At 37.8% G+C, this 20,602-nt stretch overlaps 1 protein-coding gene across 1 annotated transcript in view; it reads right to left on the reverse strand.

The window, feature by feature from the left end:
• The window catches only part of LOC124789866 (Bardet-Biedl syndrome 1 protein homolog), a 115,861-nt gene that overhangs the window by 29,963 nt on the left and 65,296 nt on the right, over nt 1-20,602 (reverse strand). Inside the window, exons 5-7 of the mRNA XM_047257378.1 lie at nt 10,868-11,038; nt 10,652-10,783; nt 3,729-3,983 (exon numbers count right to left, since the gene is read on the reverse strand). Coding sequence (XP_047113334.1) covers nt 3,729-3,983; nt 10,652-10,783; nt 10,868-11,038 — 558 coding nt within the window. The remainder of the gene's footprint in view (nt 1-3,728; nt 3,984-10,651; nt 10,784-10,867; nt 11,039-20,602) is intronic.

The raw sequence follows: 20,602 nt of genomic DNA on the forward strand, positions 1-20,602 counted from the left end.
AGGGCAAGCTGAATTTCACACGAGTGATACTTTTTAAATGTATGCTAATTTGTAGGCAGAAGCTTTTCTGTCTCAAGGAAATTCATTATATGCAAACTCAGGATATGTTTAATAATTCTTGGCAAACAAGCATTAAAGATATTGATCTGAAACTTTGCAGGTCTGCTCTTTTACCCTTCTTTTTTACAGGATCACCTAAACTGTCAAAGCAAACTAGGATTCCATCTAGACATGGTGACTTATTTGTTTTCAACTCTTTCAGTTGCTTGTCTGCACTAGGAATGCCAATTACTATGTCCTTTCCTTTTGCTGTCTTCTATTTCCACATGAAACTGGTTGATGCTTGGCTGGATAGAAGCCTTTGACTTGCTTACTGATTTTATACAGGATCAGATTTTCCTGGGTTCTCAGCTAGATCTTTTGCTAAGATATAATGGAGGATGTTGCTGTATGCTTTGCACATTAATATTATTAAGCAAATGCTTAAAACAAATGCCAAGATGGTTTTTTTAAAAAGGACATAACTGATTTCCTTCTCCAATCTAAACTTGTTTACCATGAAAGGACATAACTGATTTCCTTCTCCAATGTAAACCCGTTATGTCTCTGTTGACAGACTCTTGAAACCCTTGCTGTTCTTCCCTTTGTTAATCATTTAAAGCAGTTTATTCACAAAGTTTTATTGTTTTAATTTGACCTTCATTGTCAGATGAAACATTTATTATTGTCCTTAGATTTAAATCACTGAACATTGTTGGCACTGAAAATAAGTTGATAATGACTGTTGTATTATGATATTCAGTCTTTGTTGAGAGCTTCACTGTGGTCAAATAATCATACATTTGACATCAACAATTCTCAGTCAGTCCTATGATGCAGATATCAACATTAAAGTCTCCATAGACATTGGATTTATAGTTAACACTGCATATCCTTATGACTTAATTTCTCTAATTTCTTAACAAACTTTAAGTTCACTTATGAAACATAAGCTGTGGCCAGCTGTTGGCCTGTAACTGTAAGTGTGCTTGTGTGTGTTTGCAAATCTACCATTGAGGTACAGCATTCAAAGAGCTATTTAATAAACTATCCATTATGGCTTAGGGTCTAGGACTTAATTCCTATTTCTGTATACATACTCTGTCCCTCATTTCTTTTTCCTGGTTCTCCAGTAATATGAGTTAACTAGTATCCATCTGGATGTATCAGTTCAAATTCAGTGATCTGCAAGTGATGAACTGATAAGCATATCCTCTGTTAAAACTGTACTCACCTTTTCATTTTCCTGTGAAATTTGGTACCTCTTCATTAGTTACTCAACCTACATTTCTGATATTCAGTATTCTCTTGGACCACATTTCAGAAGTTCCTATTTTATTTTTGTCTGAACTGTTTATCATCCACATATCATTTTTATACAGGGCTACATATTCCAGGCAAATACCTTCAAGAAAAGTCTTCCTAATACTTAAATTGATATTCGACGATAAAATGATTTTCTTTTCCCAAAACACTATTCTTGCTATTAGCAGTCTGCATTTAATATCCTCTCTACTTTGTCTATTGTTAGTTGTTCTGTTACAAAAATATCAAAACCAATTTACTATTTTTAGTGTCTCATTTCCTAATCTAATTTCATCAGCATAACCTAATGTAATTGGACTACGTTCCGTATGTACCTGAAGCCATCCACAGTTGTGTAAATGAGGTTGTCATCCAAATTGTTGCATGCTGCTGAAACTATTATCATTTAACTTTTTTATCAAAATATTTCCTCCAAGGGCTTAAATCATCTGTGACACCTTAAGCCTTGCTTGCATTTTACTAAATGACATTCATTCTCTTGTTATCATCACCCAAACAGTTATCACTCCAATGAATATCACCTAGCAATATGGCCTTAAACCTTTCTTTTCTATGCATAGCTTCCACATTATGCCCTAAATTCTAAGTTTGGTTTTGTCTTCAGAGCACTGAAGCTACTGAAGATGCCTACATGGAAACCATAAGACTAGTTTCTTCTTCATCTTTACCATTATTTGGATGATTAGACCATAATCAACTTTTCTGATCTGGCTGTAACACTACTGTTGGAAACTGTTCTTTTTTTCAATAGATGCTTTTCATCTAACAGTAGTGGCAGTCACTGCACTGTCCAAAATCAATGCCATTCTTCATTATCCAACCATTAACAAATTTATTATGAACTATTTTTTAAAAAAATACAAATGTTTCAACTAGTGACATGCGCCGGCTTCGCATGGGTACCACCAAGTATCTATGGCTGGACGTCTTGTTTATAATATGTAGCGAGAAGAGAGGTCATGCGTGATGCTCTTAATTGGAGTTACATTGTGCCTTCCTTTTAAAAGAAGCTCCCAGAGATCAAGTTAAAGTTTGATATTCTTTAGACTCAGCAAGTCTCGTACCATGAAATTCACTGGATTCTTGAGACCGCACAGTCCACAGTCTTTTAGACATTCTAGCGCATTGAGAAATACTTGAACTTTTTCTAGGCATTTCTGTTCATAAACAAAATCATAAAGCAAACTCAATAAACTCCTGTTTAATAGCCAAGAGGTCAAATAAAAATGAAATCTGTTGAAAGAAGCAAAACAGTTTTTTCAAGTTTTTAATAAACAAAGTGAAATTAGTAAATCTGCAAAGTAAATTCAATGTTAGTTTGCATTCATTAAGATAAGATTGCAGCACATAATTCTGTTACTGACAGAAACTTCTGAAAAATCCTTCTGTCTCTGAGGTAAAAAAAAAAAAAACTAAGAGCACCATCTATTGGTACTTTGGTGCAATACACTGTGATGATTGCTTTACTTGCAAACATCTGAACTACTAAGCTGAGCAGATTCCTAAAACTTTAAATTAAGATTTTTTTGCATGATCCAATTTTGCATTAATGAAGCCTTTATGTTGTCTCAAGCTATGTTCAAGTTACCTGTGAAAACCTCATGAAAATTCATCTAGTAGTTTTGGAGACTAGTGTGTTCAAACAAACACAGAAAGTTGCTGTATTCTATTACACTCCATACATCACACTCACATCAGTTTTTGGCAAATATTTTCAATACACAGACATGATTGTTTTACAGTTTTATTATTAGTGTAGATGTAGATTTTTCAGTGATAATATTGTCACATAATATATTAATTGGCAGATTTATACCTAGATTATCGACTAATAAAATATAATTATAAGAAATGAATAAAATTATTTACAGAAGATAAATTTTCCACAATTTGTAAGGATAGTGTGTTCTGTAAATAGTTGGATTCCACAAGATTAGTCAACTAAACTACAAAATGTTTAGCTTAGCTTGTTATAAACTACTATCCTACCAGAAAACAAATTTTATTAATTTGTCAGATAAATGATATGCAATTAATAATTTTGTGAACACTAATGTGACACAAAGCTAGCACCGGTAAATGAAGAAACATGATGGCATATTCTTCAACTAAATATTAGTCTTTGCTGAACTGAGTTGCTGTAAAGCATTCTCTCATAATAGATGCTACTTGTACATATGTATGTACTAATGTTCCTACAGCTACATACACATTACATTAAAAAATTGTGAACTTCTAATTTGCAGCATCTAAATGAATAATTTAACAGGACTCAAATTAGCAGCACCTTAATGATGGAACAACCTTTTTAGTGGCACTGCAACATAAAGATACAATTGAAAATTTAATGTGAAATTACTTACCTTCTTAGAAAAGCAATGCAAAGCACTATCCATTAGTGCTACTATTATACTTGATGTACCATCTGGCATTAACAACAAACCAACAGCAGGAGCTGTAAGCTCTGTTAAGGTGCGAGTCTGCTGCCAGCCCCGACGAAGCAAACGTAAGGTCCCATCACGGCACAGGCATACAATTCGGAACTCCACATCATACAGACCAGAACAGGCAATGTGAGCAGGAGCAGGACTGTGTACTTCACCACCCTCTAGTTGTACCTTTCATATCATAAATGGTTACTGGTTTCAGAAGAGCACCAACAGATTTAAAGCACTCAATGAAAAATATTGTAATGAACTGTTTTGTCAGACATATACAGATTGTCCCAAAACAACACAGACAAGCTTTAGAGACAGGTTCCTTATACCAAAACAAAAAAAAAAAAAAAGTGAAACAAATCTCTTCTACTGAACAAGTGGTCATAGCTCTTAAGGCATGCATTTTAGAGTCCATCTTTACTAGACCTTTTTTTTGTTTTGGTCTGTACTGCCTCCTCCTAAAATTATGGAAAGTAAAGAGAGATGTATTTCTTACTATCAAAGAAGAACAACTGCTCACAGCTCTAAGGTATGCATTTTAAAGTCCATTTCTACTAGAACTTTTTTCCTATTTTGGTGTAAAGAACCTGTATCTCAGAAACGAGTCCTGGTATGATGAAGGGAGTTATACAGTGTGGTAGCCCTCTACTGCCATCCATGAAAAAGGTTCCCATTTTTACCTGAAGGTTTTGCTTTTGAAGATATAAAGGCTGGGAAGTTTCGCCCTCCAGAAATTTCTAGAACATTCCAGAACATTCTAGACTATTTGAGAATATTTCAGAACATAAGAGAGCATTCCTCAACATTTCAGAATGTTCTGGAATGTTCCACAATGATGTAGGATGTTCTGGAATGTTCATGAATATTCTGGAACATTCCAGAATGTTTGAAAACATCCAAGATCATTGTGGAACATTCCAGAACACTCTAGAATGTTGTGGAGTGTTATTGAACATTGTGGACCACTCGAAGTCATTTTGGTATGCTCTGGAATTTGTCATTAGTGGGGGTACCCATAGGTAGGGGTGTATAAAGCATGACCTGTTGTGGGTTCAAACATCAGTTTCTTATCAGTGATGAAGGGAGAAACTGAAAAAGCAGTGTAGTAAGCAAATACAATTAAACAGTGAAGTGAGTAGTCAAAGTGATACAGTAACTGAATATAAACTGAAAATAAAGCATGACAAGTGTGTAAAGTGTACTTAGTGTATTTGTCAAAAAAAAGTTGATTTGATTTATATTTTAGACAATGCCCAAATGTCAAAGAGGAGGAGATCTTGCCAGTTCTGAAGCAAAATGGTGGAAAAAAAAAAAAAAGATACAGACGACGAGTATGACACGCATTTAAGTTTCCAACAAACAAGAATGAGCCCCATGAGAAGCAGAGAAACAAAACAGCAAAATGAACAGATTGAAGAATCAAGAATTGTGACACAATCTTATAATAAAAGACTGAAAACTCAAGCCAGCCATGAAAATATCACCCTATGAGAAATGCGGATGATGGCAAATACATAATACAACCTAACAAATGAAGCATTCCACTATGACCTGATGAAAGAATTCAATGAACACAAACACACCATAATTGAAAAAAAGACAACATCAGCCAACTTTGCAATGTGAAAAAGTACAGTAGACAAACACCAGGATTCTGATACATGAATGGAAAAAATTGGCTCATAACTCCGGAAGTGAAGCTGAGTACCGCAGCTAGTGTATATACAAAATTTGGTTGAAATTCCTCCAAGAATTCCTGAGTTATGCTTTTATGTTATCCCTTTCCATCCTGACCCTCAGCAGCAGGGATACTAGTGTTGTCTTACTGTCACAGTAATTTCTCCACTGATACACATACCAAGTTAGGTAGAAATTGTTTCAATCAATACACAGATATATTGATATGTCACTGCCATTGCTCCCCCCTGCACCAGACATCCCCACTTCTAGGAGTTCAAATTTATCGGGGCTGCCACCAATAAGCCTAGTGACCCCTAAATCTGTGGATTTAGTTTTAATATTGGTTCTTACTGAATATTTTTATGTATCATTGCTTCACAATTCCATGTCCTCCCATATGGGCAGTGTAGTTATACTATAGATCACAGTAGCTCTATACAAATAACGAGACACATATATATGAGATTTGGTTGAAATTGCTCCAGACATTCCTGAATTATTCTCCTGTGTCAACTCCTTTTCACTACTATCCCATGCTATGGGAGGTGAATGGTTCTTACCCCCTTAGAAGCCTTCGCAGGTGCACACACAGCAAATCACCAAAGTTTCATCACAATCAGATGAATGGTATAAACACATAGAAGATTAACAAACAAATATTTATTTCCATATATTAGATTTGCATCTAAGTTAGCCTCCATTTTAAACATAATATATCACTGATCCCTCGTACAAAAAACTGTAGCCTGTATTTGAAAGACATTATGACACAGCGGTTCAAAAAATTGCCATCCAAATTTGTTCTCACCCATCTGTTCTATAGAATTTTAGAATACATCCAGAGTTTAAATGTAAAGAGGTATCTCAATTAGGATGACATTCTCCATCCTAACCAGCATGGATTCCAGAAACGTTGGTCATTCAAAACCTGATTTGTGCTTGTCTCACATAATGTTCCGGAAACTATGGCTCAAGGTAATCAGATAGATGCAGAGTTTCTTAACTTTTAGAAGCATTTCTCTCAGTATCACACCAACACTTATTAATCATGTGGAGTATCACACTGGATTGAGGATTCCTTGGTAGGTATAATGCAGTTTGTTCTATTGTTTGGAAAATCATCTATAACTGTAAAAGTAACTTTAGGTTTGCTCCAGTGGAATATTTTGGGACTCCATATGAATGGCATTGGCAGAAAATTTTAATAGTAACTTCAGGCAATTTGTGGATAATGAAGTTATCTGTAATGAAGAATTATCTGGAAAAAAAGCTGCAATAATACTGAGAAATGTAAAATTATACACTTCACAAAATGCAAAGAACGTAATATTGTCTGAACAGGATATGAATGAATCACAACTGGAGTCATCCAGTTCATACAGGTACCTGGGTGTAACACTTTATAGTGATATGTAATGGAGTGATCGCATATGCTCAGTTACAGGCAAAGCAGGTGGCAGACTGGTTCATTGGCAGGATACCGGAGAAAAGCACTCAGTCTAAAAAGGAGACTGCTTAAAAAACACTCGTGTTACCACCCTATGATATGGCTCAAATGTGTGAGACCTGACCAAACAGGTGTAACAGGGCAGCTTGAATGGACAAGAAGAGAGAACACAAATGATCACTAGGTTTTTCTTACTCATGTGAAAACGTCATGTAAATGCTGAAATACCTGAACTGACAGGCACTCGAATATGGACACCAAGTATCTCACTAGTGCCTACTTACAAAATCTGAAGAGCTAATACTAAGTGACAAATATAGGAATACTACAATCCACAAGGTACTGCTCCCTTAGGAATGGTGAAGACAAGATTGAACTAATTACAATGCTTACAAAGGCATTTAAGAAACCATTTTTTCCATGTTCCACATGTGTGATGGTGAGGGAAGAGATCCTAATATGTTCTACAATACATTTCATACTGGTCTGCAGAGTAAAGATGTAGATGGAATTTATCATAATATTTGGAGTCAGAGATGTAAATTTTGCTTAACTGAAATGTTTGTATTAAATAGGTCATGACTTTGCTAGTATATAATAGTGTTATGGTTAGGTTAGGTTAAGTTACACAATGCTTTGTTTGAGGTACTGAACTGAAGCAGCAGCCAAGTAGCTTAAAAAGAGCAACATTGGTTTCTTTATGGTAAATGTTTTTCTTGTAAATACATTTATAAAGTAAATATATCTAAAAACAAAGATGATGTAAAACTTGCTGGCAGATTAAAACCGTGTGCCCGACCGAGACTCGAACTCGGGACCTTTGCCTTTCGCGGGCAAGTGCTCTACCAACTGAGCTACCGAAGCACGACTCACGTCCGGTACTCACAGCTTTACTTCTGCCAGTACCTCGTCTCCTACCTTCCAAACTTTACAGAAGCTCTCCTGCGAACCTTGCAGAACTAGCACTCCCGAAAGAAAGGATATTGCGGAGACATGGCTTAGCCACAGCCTGGGAGATGTTTCCAGAATGAGATTTTCACTCTGCAGCGGAGTGTGCGCTGATATGAAACTTGCTGGCAGATTAAAACCGTGTGCCCGACCGAGACTCGAACTCGGGACCTTTGCCTTTCGCGGGCAAGTGCTCTGCCAACTGAGCTACTGAAGCACGACTCACGTCCGGTACTCACAGCTTTACTTCTGCCAGTACCTCGTCTCCTACCTTCCAAACTTTACAGAAGCTCTCCTGCGAACCTTGCAGAACTAGCACTCCCGAAAGAAAGGATATTGCGGAGACATGGCTTAGCCACAGCCTGGGGGATGTTTCCAGAATGAGATTTTCACTCTGCAGTGGAGTGTGCGCTGATATGAAACTTGCTGGCAGATTAAAACCGTGTGCCCGACCGAGACTCGAACTCGGGACCTTTGCCTTTCGCGGGCAAAGGTCCCGAGTTCGAGTCTCGGTCGGGCACACGGTTTTAATCTGCCAGCAAGTTTCATATCAGCGCACACTCCGCTGCAGAGTGAAAATCTCATTCTGGAAAGATGATGTAACTTACCAAATGAAAGCATTGGTATGTTGATAGAGACACTAACAAAAACAAACACACACACAAAATTCAAGCTTTCGCAACCCACGGTTGCTTCATCAGGAAAGAGGGAAGGAGATGGAAAGACGAAAGGATGTGGGTTTTAATGTAGAGGTTAAGGAGTCATTCCAATCCCGGGAGCAGAAAGACTTACCTTAGGGGGAAAAGGGACAGGTATACACTCACACACACACACCTATATCCATCTGCACATATACAGACACAAATATAGCTCAAAATATTACATACCTAATTTGCCATGTTAAAAGTATCTGCATTATACCAATGTTTGAATTTTAGCTAACAAACAAATGTAAGCATTTATTTGTAATAAAATGCTAGTCCCAAAGCTGAGTACTACATTGCATCACATGTTGTGTATCTTAAATAGTAGGAGTTTTGATACTCCTTAATGGAAATCAGTTAGAATAATTAATGACTCCAGAACAAATGGCTTTAAGAGTAACTTACAGGAAATAACCTGGGATGAAATTTATAATGAACCAAGCACTGACATAAAATTTAATCTATTCTGTGATAAATTCATATCAGAGGAGCTTTCCCCTTGTAACTCAGTACAACCCAGGATTGGAGAAACTGAATTACGTACTCCGCCAGGGTTTCATATACCTCTCGTCCTGCCCTCAAATAAGAAATGTCCTGCCCATTATCCTTTGCACCTCTCCCACTGTGGTATTCCACCATCCACTGAACCTGCACAATATACTCATATATCCTTATGCAACCCATGCTCCCAATCCCTTACTAACCTCATGGCTAATACCTCTGTAATAGACCTAGACATCCTCACACCACCACCTACTCTGCTCCAGTCTGGTCATTAACACCACCTACCCCATGAAAGGCAGGCCTATCAGTGAAACCAGTCACGTGGTCTACAAGCTAAGCTGCAACCATTGTGCTGTATTTTTTGTAGGCATGATAACCAACAAGCTGTCTGTCCACATGAATGGCCACCAACAAACTGTGGCCAAGAGACAAGTGTACCACCCTGTTGCTGAACATGCTGTCAAACGTGATATCCTTCATTTCAATGACTGCTTCATAGCCTGTGCCATATGGATCCTTCCCACCAACACCAGCTTTTCTGAACTGCACAGGTGGGAACTTTCCCTGCAATACATCCTATGTTCCTGTAACCCTCCTGGCCTCAACCTTCATTAATCGCTGTCCTCTCCCATCCAGCCTCTTTCCTGTTCCCATTCCAGCACTACACAGCCGTCATTCCACCACTACACCCAGTCTTTTTATTTCTCTTCTTTTCTGCTACTTCCCCTCCCCCTTCCCCAGTTCTCCCCTGCCCTCCGTCTAACCTGCTGCACTTCACTGTCTACCACCCCCAACATAATATCCCTCCCCTTTCCCACCTCAGCCTCGTCCTTACCCCCACCCAGTTGCCGCTCCCATCATTTACTGGTGCTACTGCTTCCAGTGTCGTTTCAGTTGCCTGAGGCCGCAGTTGTGTGTGTGAGTTGCGTTTGCGTGAGTGTGTGTGTGTGTGTGTGTGTGTGTGTGTGTGTGTGTGTGTGTGTCTATTGTTGACGAATGCCTTAATGGCCGAAAGCTTTAATTGTGAGAGTCCTTTTGTTGCGCCTTCTGTGACTCAGCATCTCAATTCTATGATGAGTAGCAACTTTCCTTCTCATTATATTGACACATTCCATGCTGGATTTTCCATTGCTTGATTAACTCATTTATTCATATAGTAGGAGCAGTCTATCAAAATATTAAATCATTCATTCACCAGAAGTGAGCAGTAATAATATTGTGTGAAGTAGATAACCACACACTTTGCAGAGGCCTCTTTCAGGATCTTGAAATTTTAACTCAACAAGCACCCATGATACGTAAAGTAAGAAATTGAGGATTTTAAATGAGATAATTCTTGATTTATATTTAAAAATCATTCCCTTGCCAGTAATAATTTTGTCAATATCTTAGACCATCTGATTATTTATGTTTCTTTTTATAAACAGCATTACAATCATTAATGAAGATAAATTGAGCCCACAAGCAGTCAAAAAATGAGGGAAATGCTTAAGGTGAAACTTTTCTTGTGACAATCAGCTAAATTATTTACAAAAATACATTTTCTTCTAATGTTATTCACTTACTTTTTGGAGAATCACAAAAGCTTCTGATTCCAGGATGTATAGCTCACCACTTTCAGTCCCAAATACAATACAGGTAATGGCATCTTCATCAGTCATTGATTTTTTAAGTGTTGATACACATGTTATTACTGTCTGAAAAAAAATCAATAGTTATTTGCAGATACACTTCAATACCTGTGAGCAGTCATTACATAAACCTTCTGTCTGTACGATTACCTGTTTTTTGGGCGGCAAATTCTTCTGTTCTTCCACAAATTCTTTCCGCTTTGAATGGTCAAGGATAAGGAGCTGTTGTGATCTTTCCGTCAGGTTGTTGAACCCAATTTCTTGCCGAAGGTTTTGTAGAAATTCATAGAAGACATCTGTTTCTAAGGATTGGTCTCTTACCTGAAATTATAACAACTTCTATAAAATGTAGTTGGCTGCAGCAAGTGTTACTGTAAAAGTAGTCACAAAGAATTGAATGTTATAAATTTTCTTGTTTTGGGGATGACAATGTCTGATACCTCCCTGAGTCTTTGACTAGATAATACAAGGTCTGTTCAAAAAATTTTGGAACTTTGTCCACATAATTTATCTACACTTACTTTTTGTATATTGTGCATGGTGTCCTTCAAAGTACTCTCCTCCACAATTGATACACTGCTCCCAACAGCTTTTCCACTTCCAGAAACAATCTTGGTATGCTGCTTGCTGGATCATGCAAAGTGTTGTCTGCAAATTTTCTTTTATTTCATCTATCATTGCAAATCTCTGTCCCTTCAATAGGGTTGGTTGGGAAAAAAAAAAGAAAAAAAAAGTGCAGGGGTCTCGTCTGGAGAGTACAGAGGATGAGAAAGCACTGTGATTTTATTTTTGCACAATAGTCACACACCTTCAGGGATGAATGTGGAGGTGCATTATCGTCATGCAAGAGTCATGAATTGTCTCACCACATTTCAGGCCATTTCTTTCTCACATTTTCTGGCAGGCAATGCAACACATCCTGATAGTACTATTAATTAATGGTTTGTCCCTGTGGCATGAATTCATGGTGAACTAATCATTCAAAGTCAAAGAAAACTATCAGTGTGGCTTCAACATTTGAACTGAACTGATGAGCTTTTTTTGGTCTTGGAGAACCTTTCCTGACCCATTGTGAAGATTTAACCTGGGTCTCAACATCATAACTGCAAACCCACATCTCATCACCAGTTATGACTCTCTTAAGGAACTTCTTGTTCTCATATATACAATCCAAAAGCTCTTCACACATTGCAAGGTGATGGTCTTTCTGGTCTTGACTAATGAGCCGGGGGACAAACTTGGAGGCAACAAGATGTATTCCAAGATGGTGTGTGACGATTTCATGACATGATCCAACTGAAATGTTACATTCTTCTGCAGTGTCTCAAACAGTCTGTCTTCAATTGGCACACACAATTTTCTTGACATTCCTGACATGAACATTGTCAGTAGACATCTAGGGGCATGAGCATTGTCAGTATACATCTAAGGGCATCCTGAATGAGGATCATCGTTAAATGCCTGTAGGCTTCCTGCATCATTTGGTGTGTTTCTGTAAATTTTATCTTGAGTTTCACACAAAATTTAATGCAGACACATTGCTACATTGCTCCTCAAACTCTGCCATCTTGAAATTCACAAACTGTGTGGCACAACATCCTACTCAATACAGCTCTGAACAATAACTAAAAGATGTAAACAATGAAACTATCGGCAGTTACACATGAAACACAGGCATGTGCAGGGATGTCAAGTGCATTTTGCTCCAACGTACCATTGGCACGAAATTACAAATGTTCCAGAATTTTTTGAACAGGTGTCATAGTGCTAGACAACAGTATCTGACAGAAAACCTAAGAAGGGATATTTTGTATCACTGAAATAATGTTTGTTGTGGAGTCAGACAGCAGCAACCAGCCGAGACTGAAGCAGCAACAGGGAAGCACCCGATTTTGTGACTTTTATGAGTTCCCAACCAGGAGTGAACTGTACAATTTCATCTGTGTGCTTTGATAGTTTAGTTTCTTGAGTTTCTGCATGTTAATTTAATATCTAATAGACACAGTTATTGCTTTTTATTTGTGTTGGAAAGTAAACCAGTTTTGTGACATATTACAAGTTGCAAACGATGAGCAAACTATTTCATCTCACGTGAGTGCTTCAGTAGTTCAACTTTTGAATCTCTGCAATTTAATCTACTTTATTAGACACAGTTCTTGCATTTTACTCAGGTTCTACAGTAGAGTTCTGCAGCACATGTCGATAGTCCATTTGTCTTTAGTAGCGCAATTTTCCACAGTCTTTAGTACGGTTAGGGGCTGTGATTGTTGTGTGTGGATGTGAGCTAAGTTGGTGACACTTCGCTCTCAGCTCCAGGTTGTGACGGCTTTGGTTACACAGCCTGTAGCTGCAGCGTGGGTATCACTGTTGTGGGCCCGACATCCAGCATTATCTGAGTCCACTGATCAGTTCCCACTGGTGGCCAGCCCAGTTACTCCTTGCACTGAGGTTGGCCCCTCTCCTGTGGTCAAGTGGGAGGTTGCCTCAGGGCATGGCAGGCAGACACAGACTTCTCAGGGGGCTGCACACATGGGCTCCCCGGTTAGTCTGACGAATAGGTTCCAAGTGCTCTCTGTGGCTGACACTGTCACTCAGCCAGATGCAGTCACCTGTCCTGTTTCAGGGGAAACCTCTCAGCCTGCAAGATGTGGGCAATCACAGAGAGTGAGATTATTGGTAGTTGGGAGCTCCAATGTTAGGTGCATTATGAGGCCCCTTAGGGACATGGCTGCCAAGAAGGGGAAGAAAGCCAATGGGCACTCCAAGTGCCTACTGGGTGGAGTCATTCCAGATGTGGAACGGGTCCTTCCAGATGCCATGAAGGGCACAGGGTGCAGCCAACTGCAGTACCAATGATATGTGTTGCTTTGTATCAGAACAGATTCCCTCTGGTTTTGAGTGGCTAACAGAAGTGGTAAAGGCTGCCAGTCTTGCTTGCAAGATGAAACCAGAGGTCAGCATTTGCAGCATAGTCAACAGGACTGATTGTGGACCTTTGGTACTGAGCTGAGTGGAGGGTCTGAATCAGAGGCTCAGACGGTTCTGTGAGCATGTAGGTTGCAGATTCCTCAACTTGCCCCATAGGGTGGTTGGGTTTCGAGTTCCACTGAATAGGTCAGGAGTCAACTACACACAAGAGGTAGCTACATGGGTAACGGGGGTTGTGCGGCATGGACTGCGCAGTTTTTTATGTTAGAGGGTCTCGGGAAAACACAAAAAGGGCTTTAGTCTGAAAGGGTACAGGCCAAACACAGGAAGAACACAGATACAGGAACCTTTGGTGTAACAGCTCTAAATTGTCATAGCTTGTTTGTTGCTATTAGAAGTAGTTCATCTTGCCGCAAAATTGAAGTAGATAGTTCCTGTGATGTAGTACAGGCAGAGGTCATTCTTGGCAAGTGGAATAAAATAATAATTGAATCCTTTTACTGACCTCTCAATTCAGGTGATACGGCTGCTGAAAGGTTCAAAGAAAACTTGTGTTTAATTTCAAACATGTACCCGACTCATACAATTATAGTTGGTGGTGACTTTAATTTACCTTTGATATGTTGGCAAAAATACATGTTTAAATCTGGAGATAGGCATAAAACATCATCTGAAATTGTGCTAAATGCATTCTCTGAAAATTATTTCAAGCAGTTAGTTTTTGAGCCCATGCGAATGGAAAACAATTGTTAAAACACACTTGACCTTATAATAAAATGTGGCGAAAATATTTTTGTGTGGTGAAGTTTTGGATGTGTCTTTGCTTAACACAAGAAAAACAATGTGTCAAGTCATATTATGTATATCCTCCACCAAATAAATAATATGTCTCTTGTGTAATCTGGGGTGCTGCTTCTTAATGCTGCCATAGGTTTATCTTGGACATTACTGCAGCACCACACATGAGTCATGCATTGGTAGAAAAAAGCTCCCGTATTTCTTGTTCACAAATTACGCATGCTAGATGTTGAACTACATATGTAAAATTGACTTAACAGTGTCTCATGAGTGACGTAAGACTGACTTCAGACTGACCTCTGATTGACCTCTGGCAGCATACAAATTGCCTGTTTATATGATCTTAAACAATTACTGGCACTGTTACATATTAAATTTTTAGATTTATACAATGTAAATTTTTACATACATCTTCCCAAATTACATAGAAATATACATGAATTAAAAGTGAATAATTTCATGCAAAGACAGGAAAGAATCTGTTTCTATTAAGACTGTAAATTGCATGTTTTATCACTGCAACAATATATTTCATTAATTTGCATATATCATTTTACTTACTTAAAGAATGATCACCCTATCATTTACAGGTGAATGTGGCAAATAGTTTTATTGAATGAAATGTCTAGATTCAATTAATAAAATTTTGTACGAGTAAAATTTTACATTCCTACATAGTTCTAATTACAATTCCATTAACCAACACCAATTAAAATACAAGTATGGTATGCTTCATCCTGACTGAAAAATCATTGTGTCATATTTCTGTTATGGATTCAAACAACTTTTTAGCCTTAAAACAAAAGTAGCTGTCTCTTGATGACTAGAAATATTGGAACTTTAATCATTAATTACTCCATAATTACAATAGTAAAATTATTCCTACCATATGCCTGAAGTTTGTATTACATACAAATTGTGATAGTACATTAACTTTTAATCCAATATGTTTCCTTTATTCAGTATACTGGTGAGGCCCAATGTAAGCAATGTCAAAACAATAGCTTAAATTAGTGCAAATTACTAATTTTCTCCTCCTTGGTACACAAAATAGGTCAGAGACCTGTTGCAGAAATAACGAAAAAAGCATGCCAAATTTAAATGGTCACAAAATCTCCAGCATTGGCATTCTTTTACAGAAGCTCAAAATTTAGTGTGGACTTCAATGCAAGATGCTTGTAATAGTTTCCACAATGAAACTTTCTCTTGAAACCTTGTAACATTACGAGTCAAGACAGCTGTAACGGAACTTGAACAGCGTAAAGTTATCGTTAAAAACGCACACTGTGCGATTTGTTACGATTTGGTCGGTCATAATAGTAGTAACATGCTTTTGAATACAATTAAAATATAACGGCGATACCTGTTTAGCGTTATTGGAAATAATATGTAATAAATTAATGAGTAAGGTAGCCGATCCTATAAGAAGAGGTAGAATTGGGCATATTAAGGGGTTTTGCTTTATATCGACTAAGCCGATGATACGGAGTCTTTTTTTTTTCGTTTACTCTTAGAAGAAGAAAAAAAAGAAAAACAAGTAACGAAGTGCTAATTGTGCATTGTGAAAAATATAGGGGCGAATTTTAAATAGCTACAGTGTATAATCAGACTAACAAATGGACATTCAGTTAGCGAAATAGCGGACGCGAAGTGTGGTCATTAAATTGAGTACACCTACAGGGCGGTCAATTCCGGGATAAGTCTATTCGCATCTCACGAGGGACGCGGTATTGAGACCGTTTTTTTTTTATTATATCACGGAGAGCGGGCTTCAATTTATAAAAAGGAGAAAAGCTGTATCATTATCATTGACTGTTGGTGTTAAGCAACCAAAACTATTCATCAAAGGGTTTCGGTGAATGAGTGGTGAATGCGAAATGAAACTGTGAACGAAGTTATGTTAAATAAAGCAGAAGAGACAAGACAGTTTGGTCATATCTGTTATTATTCCATAAACCGTAACACGAAGCCTTTATAGACGATCGTTATGACAATTTGCTTTGAAGGGATCTCGTTACGAGTTAAGTTTTGGGGACCTGGTCAACAGGGGATAGTTCATAGATCTTAACTACTGCAGCTATTCTGGAATCAGGTGCTACCGTGACCGTTGTGTGTTGTCAATGGCTTAAGGTCATCATATCTCATGCTCTAAGATCGACGTGCCTTTCCTCTTGGTATAACGGTGTCTCACGGTAACCACGACAACGCCGATGGCGAAGGAAGATACGGTAGAACCTGACAGAAAATCGAAAGAGATTCTGATCATATGTGAAGTTACTAGCGCCGAGGCACAATCAATGCCTTCTCTGCACAATAGCAGTGGAAATACTATTAAAGACAGTGCTGCCAAAGCAAAGTTAGTAAACCCAGCCTTCCAAAATTCCTTCACCAAAGAAGATGAAGTAAATAGTCCAGAATTTGAATCAAGAACAGCTGCCAACACGAGTAACGTAGAAGTAGATATCCTCATAGTGGTGAAGCAACTTAAATCACTGAACAAAAGCAATTCTTCCAGTCCAGACTGTATACCAGTTCATAGTAGCTGATACAATAGCTCTGTACTCAACAATCATACAGAACTATTTGCTCGATGAAAGATCCATACCAAAAGACTGGAAAGTTGTGCAGGTCACACAAATATTTGAGAAAGGTAGTAGGGGTAATCCACTAAATTACAGGCCCATATCATTAATGGTGATATGCAGCAGAATTCTGGAACATATATTGTGTACGAACATTATGAATTTCCTCGAAGAGAATGGTATATTAACACACAGTCAACATGGTTTAAAAAAAAAAAAAAAAAAAAACATCATTCTTGTGAAACACAACTAGCTCTTTACACAGACAAATTGCTAAGTGCTACACAAAAGGGATTTCAAATTTATTCCATATTTCTAGATTTCCAAAAGGCTTTTGACACTGTACAACACAAGCAGCTTGTAGTGAAATGCGTGCTTATAGAAAATCATCTCAGTTGCACGACTGGATTCATGATTTCCTGTCTGAAAAATCACAGTTCATAGAAACTGATGGAAAGTCTCTGAGGAAAACAGAAAAGATTTCTGGCGTTCCCCAAGGTAGTATTAAAGGTCCTTTGCTGTTTCTTACCTATAAAAATGATTTAGTAGACAATCTGAGCAGCTGTCTTAGGTTGTTTGCAGATAATGCTGTCGTTTATCGACTAGTAAAGTCACCAGAAGTTCAAAGCAACTTGCAAAACAATTTAGAAAAGATATCTGTATTGTGCAGAAATTGGCAATTGACCCTGAATAATGAAAAGTGTGTGTTCATCCACATGAGTGCTAAAAGAAATTCATTAAACTTCAGTTACACTATAAATCAGTCAAATCTAGAGGCCGTAAATTCAACTAAATACATAGGAATAACACTTATGAACAACTTCACTTGAAGGAACACACAGTAAATTTTGTGGGGAAGGCAAACCACAGACTGCATTTTATTGGTAGAACACATAGAAAATGTAACAGATCTACAAAAGAGACTACCTGCACTGTGCTTGTCCATCCTCTTTTAGAATACTGCTGCATGGTGCGGGATCCTTACTATATAGGATTGACAGAGTACATCTAGAAAGTTAAAAGAAAGCAGCATGTTTTGTATTATCACAAAATAGGGGAGAAAGTGTCACTGAAATGATACAGTATTTGGGGTGGACATAATTAAACAAAGGCGTTTTTTGTCGCAGTGGAATCTTCTCATGAAATTTTTATCACCAACTTTCTCCTCCGAATGTGAAAATATTTTGTTGCTGCCAATCTACATAGGGAGAAATGACCACTTTAATAAAATAAGGGAAATTAGAGCTCACACGGAAAGATATAGGTCTTTGTTTTTCCACTTGCCATATGAGATTGGAATAATAGAGAATTATTGTGAAAGTGGTCCGATGAACCCTCTGCCAGGCACTTAAATGTAATGTGCAGAGTATCTATGTAGGTTCAGACGTAGATTAAATTGGTTCCAGTTTCTAGTCACTTTGTGTCTTATTTAGATATCAGAGAACAAGGCACAGCTTACACTTAATAATACCGATGTTTATTAGCAGAAGAAATACTTACAAGTTTCAGGGATTATTTCTGAAAGTACCTACACAATGATTGCAGTGCTGTATTTTGAATCAACATAGTCATTTCCAGTAGTCAGAAGCCATGAAGTTGCAACCAATCTTCCTCTAGTATTAACTGCTTCTCTCATGACACAGTTCTGCTTCTCAATAAATGGAGTTGCAAAATGTAGCAGTGCAATAAAACTGTCATAGCCCATTCCTGGATCACTACTAAAAGCTTCATTATGTAGTTCTTTCAATAATGTCAGATCACTATTTAATTTTGTTTCAATAACCAACTTTTAGCACATATATTTTTTTCTTAATGTAGGTGCTTCTAAAAGTGTCATCAGTGCAATTCTGATTCTTTACTCTTTTTATAAAATAGGAGGTATGACCCTTCCACACATGTGCACTAAACATACACTAGGAGCTGAATGAGAAAATCAGGCAATATGTCTCACCCTCAGAATGCCACAGTGAACTTCATCAGGCTGACATAACGAATTTGTCTATAGGGTGCTTTATCCAGATGGTACCATGGACATGGCAATACCAATGAAAGATGGGCACCTGGACTACTACTGTGTCCTGATGCAGTGCCTAAATGCTGGGTTATCACAGAGGTACAGCTTTATTTCCTAGTCTTTACTAGCTGCCGCATGTTTGTCAACTGTGTACTATGAACTGAAGCTGGCCTTGAGCAAAGATTTTGCTTGTAGCAATCCGCTAATGATTCATATTGTTTTTTTTTTTTTTTTGTTTTTTTTTGTGATGAGTATGAGTTTACTTCCTGAAATTTATTTGGATGCTGCTTCAGAACAATGTAATGTGCTACTCCAGCTAACTGCAGTCAGTGATGCTCAGTCCCATTACCTGTGTATTTGAGTCTAATGTGCATGTAAAGTGGGGTGAAATATATCTTTGTCTAATGCAGACACAATGTACTTCTACATATGTACTCTATGAACCATGGCACATGGCAAAGCATACCTTGTACCATGCCTGGTCATTCCCTTTCCTGTTACACTTTCAAATGGAGTGCACATGAGACAGTTGTCTGCATGCCTCCATATACAAGCCACAGTTTTTAATATTGCCTTTGTGATTCTAGTACTAAATGTACATTGGTGATAGTAAAATCCTTCTGCAATTAGTTGCAAATGCTGGTTCTCTAAATATTCTCAATAGTTTTTTATGAAAAAAAAGTTGTTTTTCCTGCAGACATTCTCATTTTGAGTTCCCGAAGCAGCTGATCTCACCTGCTGATAATGAATCTAGCATGCCTCTGAATTTCCTAGCTGTCTTCCTTTAAGCGAACCGTATGGGGATCCCAAACTCTCAAGCAATACCCAAGAGTGGTCACAGATGAGCTGCATTTCCCCAAATTTCTCCCAATAGCCCACAGTCTACCTACCATTTGCCTTCCTTACTACTGAACTTATATTTTCATTTCATTTCATATCACTTTGCAATGTTATAAACATATATTTAATCACAGTGCATTTGTCTCTACGTTTAGAGGAAGCTGCTTACCGTCAATTAGAAATTCCATTTCAGTCATCTTATATCACTCAATGACAATGCTTTCCTATACACTCACATGTTACCAACAAACAGTAAAAGAACACATTGCTGCTGATCCTATCCATCAATTTGTTTACGTATATAGAGCAGGAGAGCAATCCTAATAAACTTCCCTGGGGAAGTCCTGATGATACCATTGCCTTTGATGAATACTCACCATCCAGGATAATTTACTGGATATGATAATAGCAATGAGAATTTATTTAGGTCATTTGTTATAGTTCAATGGGTCCTGCACCTCTACAACTCCTTCAGCAGCAATAGACAAAATGTCACAAAAACAGCAATTTTGGTTGCTGTTACAGCAAAACCAGAAGTACCTGTGATTCCTCCACCTAGTGTTCCCTTAGCTAACCAGTTTTGTTGCCTTTGATGACATGAAATAAGAGTGAGCTTCAGATGCAACGACACTTCAAAGTATTCTGAGTATTGAATGGAAATTCACAATACATTGTATTTCATTCTTGAGCCACATTTGAAATATCTTTTTGCTATGGAAGTTA

Source organism: Schistocerca piceifrons, chromosome 3 (assembly GCF_021461385.2).
Source record: "Schistocerca piceifrons isolate TAMUIC-IGC-003096 chromosome 3, iqSchPice1.1, whole genome shotgun sequence".
NCBI classification, from domain to species: Eukaryota; Metazoa; Arthropoda; class Insecta; order Orthoptera; family Acrididae; genus Schistocerca; species Schistocerca piceifrons.